General features: G+C 40.9%; 1 protein-coding gene and 1 non-coding gene across 3 annotated transcripts in view; one reads left to right on the forward strand and one right to left on the reverse strand.

Annotated features, from left to right (window-relative positions):
* The window catches only part of UBE3C (ubiquitin protein ligase E3C), a 132,510-nt gene extending 123,967 nt beyond the window's left edge, over nt 1-8,543 (reverse strand). For both annotated transcript variants that reach the window (XM_067542708.1, XM_067542711.1), the window contains exon 1: nt 8,335-8,543. In XM_067542708.1, the coding sequence (XP_067398809.1) occupies nt 8,335-8,400 (66 nt within the window). In that variant the 5' untranslated portion in view covers nt 8,401-8,543. The remainder of the gene's footprint in view (nt 1-8,334) is intronic.
* On the forward strand, nt 1,288-1,395 carry LOC137149325 (U6 spliceosomal RNA). The gene has a single exon (XR_010918747.1). It is a non-coding gene; the product is annotated as a U6 spliceosomal RNA (small nuclear RNA).
* Nucleotides 8,544-9,025: the final 482 nt, after the last annotated feature.

Genomic DNA, 9,025 nt, shown 5'->3' on the forward strand with positions numbered 1-9,025 from the left:
CAATGCAGCTGAAGAAATTAAAAAAAAAAAAAACTCTTTAGAAAATATTTAATCATGTCTAAACCAACTGTGCCTAACTGTCTTTGGATGCCAAGAATGCAGCTGCAAAAACTGAAATCCGAAAATAGACTCCAAGTTCTTGACTTATACTATGATTAGGACCCTATTATATACACTGCTAACGGAAATGGAGGAAATAAAATGGACAGTTTCCTCTAACTTCATTATATGATACAATAGACTTTAATATAAGACATATAGAGACAATGTAAAATACTGAAAAAAGAAAAGTCAAGTGCCAGAAAGATGTAACCTGTTTAAATGGGATTTAATAAGCATTTTGTACAGTTTAGTGGAGCAAAAAGAAAGAAAAATCCGACCACCTATTCCTCTAGGCTCACAGACTTTAAGGCCAGAAGGGACCATCATGATCATCTGGTCTGATCTCCTATACATCACAGGCCACAGAACCTCACCCACCCACTCCTACCATAGGCCCATAACTTGTGGCTGAATTACAGAAGTCCTCAAATCCTGTTAAAGACTTCAAATTACAGAGATTCCACCATTTACTCTAGTTCAAGCCATCGAGTGACCCATGTCACATGCTTCAGAGAAAGGCAAAAACCCTCAAGGTCTCTGTCAGTCTGATCACCTATTCCTCAAAGACACCACTACAGTCATTTATCTCCAAAAAAAGAATTGTTTCCACATACTTTAAACACAAAAAAAAACCAGATCTTAGTTTGTCATCATTTTTTTAAATATATTGGATCTAAAAAAAGACCTAATAGGTCAGCTACTCCATCTCTAACATGTACGCTCTATGACTAACTTAACTTTTGGGAAAAAGCTCAGTAATTATTTGTATTACAAGTGCATCTTTATCTATCTACTTATATTTCTTTGTTTTTACATTTAGAATTAGCACAGTGGAGGAAGGGACAGAGTAGAGCAAGTTTCACTAGCAGTTACAAAATCAATCACAGTAGACAACAAAAAGAGTCAGTCAGAGACGAATTTAACTGTGGATATCTGCAATCTCATTACTTGTGCTGAGTCATATTTGATTTCTTCCATCCAGTGCAAACTAATTTGCTGACAGTTACTAGATGATTTTCTTAACTCCCTCCCCTGACATACAGCGGTGGTCTGAGATACTGATACAGTGGGCAGTCATCGTGGTTTCAATACTGCAGTGGGCTCCAAAATCATCTCCATCTTATGACACCTCCCTTCTTCACTGCCTCAGTGCTGCTGTTTATGAGCCTCTATCAACTGCGGCTGTTGCCCCCTCACTCCCAGCACTTCTACTAAAATTGGAATGATACAGAGAAGATTAGCATGGCCCTGCGCAAGAACAACATGCAAATTGGTGAAGCTTTCCCTTCCTGGATAGCCAGCCAGCCACTTCTCAGTTGCAGCAGCATGTACTTCTCATGTTTGCTCCATTTGGAAGCCACAGATGCAGGGGCAGAGCAGCAGCAGGTTCTGCCTTGTCACCCTTAGGCCTAAATCAAAGAGTCTTCAGGTTGGTTACAGTCCACGCAGGAAGAAGAGAGGTGGGGATGTGGTGGAGAAGAGCAGAAGCATGAACCTGAGAGAAGGCTGTAGGGAAGCCAGAAAAGGAGGCTGGCAACCTTGAAGATCTCTGTGACTTATAAATGAAATAAATCCTTGAACTCTTAATTATCAAACATACAGGTCAAATATGTGCAGATTAAATCTCCATCATTGCAACAATTGAGTGAAAAACAAAATAAGGAAAACAGCGTTCCTGTCCTCTCCATCATGTCACCGATTTGCTCTGCTATCTTTAGAAGGATCGTTCTTGCATATTGTTTATCACACTGCATATCATTGTTACTGAGGGAAGTCATGCAAAAAGACACGTTTTCCACTACACCCTAAAAAGGTAAGTGGGGTGACAGGCCAGCTGGTAGTTCTTCCTCACACTTAAGACATGGACTGTGAATGTGTGTTTCAGGAAGCATGGAACACGCTGTCAGCACTTAATAAATAATAATCTCTGTTTCACCCATTCTTTCTTCCAATGGCGAGTCAGACATGGGGCCACTCTCCCCCGTAGCAAAGATCAGCAGTAGCCATTTTTGCAGGCTCCCTAGATGCTGTGGTACTAAGCTTTGGAAAGCCAAGTTTAAGCCGCCTTGTATGACCACATAAGTAGCTGCTATACCGGTCAAGAAAAATCAAACACCTGATATGATGCAGTCCCAGAGGCAAGTAAGAACAGCATGAAAGAGTTCCAAATTTTGAAGTGAAAGCAGACAGTGCTTCAGACATCTGGAATCCTGTACACTTCACTTATCAAGCACAGGAAGCAAATAAATGGAGGAGAGGTAAGCAGAAAAAAGGTAGACTAAGCACAAGAGACAGGACAAAGCCAGAAGCAAGAAGACAAAAAAATATGCATGAAGACAAAATGGAGCAGACAAAACAGAACAGCAGATGAAGACGAAGACACAGGCAAGCAAACTGAAGGGGAGAGCAGAAAAACAGAAGTAAAGGAAGAAGGCAGAAGACAGACCATACTGTACAAAAAAAGGCTCATGACAACAAAAACAGTGATTACCTAGAAGAGACACTTTTTTAAAAGTAACATTTAGAATACCAGGGGATAACATATTTTGTAGCTTCTGCAGGCCATGCTTATTGCACACACCAGAAGCTCCTTGCATCCCCTCTATCCCTGCCCAAGCTCTCTAAATGCCCTTTCTCTTCCCCTCTATTTCAAGAACTCCCTGCAACTTCCCCCAACCTCTCTGCTGGGACAGGAGTTCCATGTGACTGCATTTCTCCTCACCCCTATCTCCTCCCATGCCAAGAGCTTTGAGTGCATTCTCATTTCCACAATCCCCCATGCGAAGGGCTCTGCCTGCCCCCTAAATCACACCTTCAGCCATACTAGGAGGTTTGTATGCCCCTTCCCCCCACTTCCCATACCAGGGTCCTCCAATCTCCCCCTGCAGGGGCTGTGTGCATGCCCCAATTCCCCACATGGCCCCCCACCATTGTTCTTCTTTCCATCTGAGAGAGATGACATTCAGGGTGTCAACATGTTAAACTCTATTGGGAGGATAAGCAAAGATTAAATGGGAAAGCGGGCTGTTATGTGCTATGCTGGGAAGCATTACCGGTGCCATCAACAAGTTGTTTGATCTACAGACAACTGCAGATGTGGCTGTGCTACTCAGATGGCAGGACTCCATCTGTCCTCCATTTTTCCTCTTTCAGTTTCGCTCAAATTTTGAAAAAATACCAACAGTTTAAAATGAAATAGCTTCTGCAACCTTAACTATCACTTCATAATCTGCAGCTTCAATTTAAGGATGAGGGAAATGCCCCACGAAGTAGAAGGAAGAAATCCCCACAAGATAGTATATGTATTTAAAAATTGTTTCTAAGGCTTCCTGGTGAAATGACAATACTTGAACAGCACTACCTCTATACTGTCCCTACCTCACAGATCTGGAGCTCAAAGTCTGCTGCGAAATTTAAGCCTTGATATTTAAGAAGTATTGGCATGGGCAGAACCTTATACCTCCACCTCTGCATAAGGGTCCACCAATGCGGAATCCGTTGCAGAAGTGGGCCCTTAGCATACAATAAAGCAATGTCATTCTTTCTCAGGATACCAAACACCCAAAACACAAATTTTAATCACATAATGTAAAGCCCTAGGATCAGTTCATTTTAATAGTGAGCTGGAGCACACTTCCAAATGCAATATAAAATATTTTATTTCTTGTAAAATACATTCCTAAAGAAAAAATGATCTATAATAAAACCTGATAAATAAAATAATATTAAGACTTCCTTTCTGAAAGAAAGGATTAAAAGCTTTCTATCCATAAATCAGTTGTCACACAACACTTTTTAATTCAACAATTCTATAATTCTTACAGGTTTACATCATTGTAAATCCAGATCTCACAATAAAAATCCATGCAGACAGACCACTGAGCCTGCTTAGATCTCATTGAGATACTGGAGCCTAAATCCTACTGTTTCTCAGATCACCTATTTCTGTTTATTTCCTAGTGAGTCATTCAATGTGTAGACTATATGATGCAAACTAAGTACTTTTTCTAAATCCTATCAGTGTACATCCTATAAAAATAATACAAAGATCCTCATTCTTAAAGTGATGTTGTCAATGTAAAAAGTCATACAAATGTTATGTGAACAAATTTCTATGTTCATTATTAAAAACCTCATATTATTCAAATAGAAAGAAATTTAAATTTACTTTATTTGGCACTATTTAAGCTTTGTTAACTTTACTCATTTTCCCCAGCACAAACTTAAATAAATAAAATATCAATGAAGTCAATTTCACTTTCAGTTTTGTGGAACTAAAATGCTTGAGTTATAAATACTGCAGGGGAATATTTATTTTAAAAGGGGTTTTTGGTTGTTTTTTTTTTATTTAAATTATGGTACTATCTAAGATTCTATTTAAGATCTAAGAAATCTTAGATTTTATAAAAGTTTATTTTTACAAATTCTACATGTTGGGATAAGTTTGTATTGACAGTGTCCCTTTAACAGTTTGTCCTGCTAAGTATTACAAAATATTACCACCATGTCATTACCCTGCCAGGAGCTCTCATGGGCAGATCCCTACTCCCATGCAAAATCCCTTGCTTTCAGTGGTACTACATACGGGGACAGGGATCTGTCCACATGGATGCAGTTGCAGGTTGAGGACCCAGGTTTCTGTTGAAGGTTAAGAAGCTGACCGACCTTGACAACTAGCCAATACTGTAGGTCTGACCTTAATTAATCCAAAGTATTTAAAGCAGTGTTTAGCTGAAATCAAGGATAGCCTAAAGATTTTGCATCAGGCTAGCAAAGTGATTCTTTGGCTCATCACATTCCAAACCAACTCTTCTCTGCCCAAAATCAGAGGTTCTGTAGCTGCAAGCCTTTTAGGCCCCCCTCCAAACAAGCTCTAGAATAGATATGAGAGGTAGTCCACATGGGGATTTTTCTTCAATTTTTAACCCTGACAATCAGTTTTGAAGACTACCTTTCAAATGAAGAGGCCTAGAAACATTTTTTTAGTTAAATGAAAACTGAAACTAACTGTGATATTCAAAGGGTCTCTAAAACAAGGGTACCAGTGGGCTTTGTAGGAAGCTAAAAAAAATGAAAATAAACCAATTTGTCATTCAATTCTAAATAAAGTTTGCATGCATAATATTTGATCCTACAAACAAATACATAACTAGTGTGACTAGTTCCTATTGAAATCAATGGGACTATGCATGGAGGTGAACACTACCAGTGATGTTTACAGGTCCTTTGATAGAAGATACCATCTATGCAACATTTAAAAGAGTACAAAATAAAATTAAAAGAGTTTAAATCTTCAAAGGAACTTTTTCAGGTACTGTAATGTTAGGAAATTTTTTTTTCCTAGCAATCAGGAGTTGTAATGACAGCTAAAACAAAAATTAAAGATGTTTTTAGTTTAGTGAAAAGAGTTTGGCTGGATTTAAACATTTCTCTTCAAAGATTACATTCCAGATTATTTTAATGCACATGAACTAAAAAGGAAAATGATCTAAAGCAAAACTGAATTAGTCTATTTTCATTATCCAAGCCAACGCTACATAGTCATAATAATAAATTACGTAACATTCAGCATCTTGGATCAAGAAAGCTGTTAGTAACCCCAGTAAATACATTTTTTTTAAAATATGATTTTTAACTCAGTGTCTCTTTAAAGAAAGACCTGCCATTGTACAACATAGTGCAAGACTATCATCCAGAAGATCAATTTTTAGGCCCAAATACCTAAGTGTTCCTTCCAAATAAACATACTAAAATGTCTGTTAGGCCTGGTCTATACTTAAAAGTTGTACCAGTATAGATGAGGTAGGGGGTATGATTTTTTTTTTTTAATTGACATGGCTATACCTATATAATCCCTAGTGTGGGATGCATTTACTCTGATATAACCATATTTATGCCAGTATAGTTTATGACCCCACACTAAAAGAGTTGTCAGTTTAGTGCTACCAGTATAATTATACCAGCAAAACCTTCTAGAGCAGACAAAGCCTTAATTTTAGCACTAGCCAGTCTATATACATACTGAAACAGTACCATTTACTTGAACCCTAATTCTGCAATTGTATCAATGTAAGAGTTTGGCTGGACTTCAAGGGAGCTCTGCATCAGAACAAGAATCTGCCCGTGTGGATCCTTTCACAGTATTAGATATTTAAACTGTGGGCCAGTTTATGCCAAAGAATAGTTCCCAATTTCAGAAAAAGTTGACACAAGAAACAGGTTTTGGCTTTTGTGAAACTGAAACCCATTAGCATGCAGAAATTCCCCACAAAAGTCTACCATGTGGGATCAGAAAAAATAGCAAGATGCGCAATTCCTGAACTCCATGCAAATATTTGCCACATCAGTATATCTACTCTATATAGTATGTCCTGTTATGCAGAAGTTGAGATAATCTATATTTTTCATGTGACATGACATAAATTTCAACTATTACTTTCACCAAATACTGTAAGTACTTTCTTCAAAACACATATCTATGTTAGAACTTCCTATATAACTTTATTCAAGTGAATAGTCCCACTGATAACACAAACACTAAGAAGATCTATGAGGGAAAATGCATGCACCAGGGCAGAGCTACTGAAATCAACCAGGCCCACCCACCTTCATCAGACTGCATAAGTAGGTCCTGTGGGACAGAGCTGTTTATTCCGTTTTGGCTTTCACCTTTCCTTACTTTTGAACATTTACCCTTGCAACTTTACCCTCTGTATGTGTTAATTTACAATATATTAGTAAACTGTATTTCATATTATAAATTATTCTAATCCACCATGATTGGGAATCCAACTGCAATTTGCATAAACTAGAGAAATTAATAATAGTTTCAGAAGGTATTATTCCTTTCTGGAAGAGGAAACATTCTCTATAAGTGATATTACTAGCTATCATAATTTGATGCCAAAGGATGTAAAGTACCTAAAATACATTCCTGAAGAGCAGGGCATGCTCTGCCAATTGCCACTTTTACCTATTAAGATTTATCTACTTTTGGCACACAAAAATGTAATGCCATGTATGTGGTCTAATGACTATAAATGGCTTTTAGTCATCAGAAGTGTCAGAGGAAGATAGTTTCTCCATAATTCAGATGAATGGTTACACACACTTAATACAGTTCTGATGTACGTTTTCTTTATGAAAATATGTAGCAGATAATACTGTGATAGCAAAGTTCACTGTGAATTTACTATCAGGTAACAATTTCCTCTGATTAGCACAGACTTCTAAGTTTACTACCAAACCTAAAAAGTCCCAGAAAAAACAATACGATACACAGTCCCAAATCTAGGATCTATTTTTTAATCCATGTTATTGAGCAATAAAACAAATCACTACATCAGAGCTCAAACAGCTCCCCCCATGATAATGATCATGAGAAGTGGAACCAGAATCTAACTGATGAACCAAAGGGAGGCCCACCTAATCAATCAACTTGCTTCCAAAAACTTTGTTTGGGAATTTGTTTGCTCTTTATGTCTGAGAGTCCTGTGCCTGACAAATTAAGTTACTTATAATGCTTCCCAATCAGCAAGCCCTAACCAAACCATTTAACTTCCTTTTAAGCAATAAACGGGGGAGGAGGGGATATTACCGTAATCTAGTACAGCAACAGCACCTACTGACTGCTACTAATTCTCCACGTGACACAGTGATTGCAGTTTGCCATTTGAATGCAAACTTGGTGGAGAAGGAGTAAAATTGTGACCTGACAACCTAGCTAGGATGGAGGCCCCATGAATTTGCATTAATTTTGAGTTTAACAAGTATATCCTCCCCCATTCCAGTGATGCATGATTTTTGTTGTGTGTTTCAGTGAATGCTATCCTTTAAAAAAAAAAGACAGAGGTCCCTAACTATCTCCCTTCTCTCAAAGAGCCCTGGAAACAACTGCTGCTGTTGTTGTTCCCACAACACCAAACCAGATCACTTGGAGGGGGGACTAATTTCCCTCACGTATTTGTGAATGCACCAGGAGCGTTGAGGGGTGCATGGCCAGACTTAAAACCCAAACAAATCAAAACAAGTGAGCAGATAAACATCACCTAGGGGGGTGGGGAGGATTTTTTTCCCCCTGCCCCTGAGAAACCTTAGTCACACCTGCTCCCACTTGTAAGGCCCAGCTGGCTGGGTGCAAAAGCGAAACGGGCAAGCTAGGAAAATCAGACACCGTCAATAATTCAGACATATCCCAGACAGACAGACACACACACACACAGCGTTTCTTACCTTCCTACTTGCTCCTCCGAGAGACACCTTGGGCCTGGTTTTGAAATCGCCTTCAAAGCTGAACATGTTTACAGCTTATCCCATCTAGAGCGGCGTCCCTGCTGCCTCCCAGGCGGACACTGCGCGGGGCAAGGAGCGGGGCTGAGGAAGGGGCAGCCGCTGCCCGCCCAGGGGAGGCACAAACCCAGCCACCTCAGTGCCACCTTCGCTGCCTCCCTCCCGCTGCTACCGCCGGGCTGCCCCCAGCCAGGAGGGGCTGCTCCCCCCCCGCGGCCCCCCCCCCGCTCTGGCTTCCCCGCCTCTGCAAGCCCCCTCCTCTCTGACCACCAGCTACTGCTCCGTACGGGGGAGGGGGGCTGGCTCGGCTGCTTCACTTGCACCAGGGAGCAGCAGCAGCTGCAGCCGGCTCCGGAGAGAAGATGGCCGCCGACCAGCTCCCTCTGCGCGCTCCCGTCTCCCAGCCAGTCGGCGCGCGGCCCCGCCGCAGCCAGGAACGCGCGCCGGCTGCCTCCAGAGCGCGCCTGGCCCTGTCAGTCAGGCAGAGCAGAGTGGAGCCGCGGCCTAGTCGCGAGCAGGCGGCTGGGTGGGCTCGGTTCTGTGCCGCCCTTCGCCTGCGGGGGGCGGGTCGTTCTCACCGCGCGGGCACCGTGGTGGCCGAGGGTGCCTGTGCCGTCCTGACCAAAGAGAAGAC

The sequence above is a fragment of the Emydura macquarii genome, unplaced genomic scaffold (genome assembly GCF_026122565.2).
Source record: "Emydura macquarii macquarii isolate MOO-44397 ecotype Brisbane River unplaced genomic scaffold, CSIRO-AGI_Emac_v2 contig_719, whole genome shotgun sequence".
Lineage (NCBI taxonomy): Eukaryota > Metazoa > Chordata > Testudines > Chelidae > Emydura > Emydura macquarii.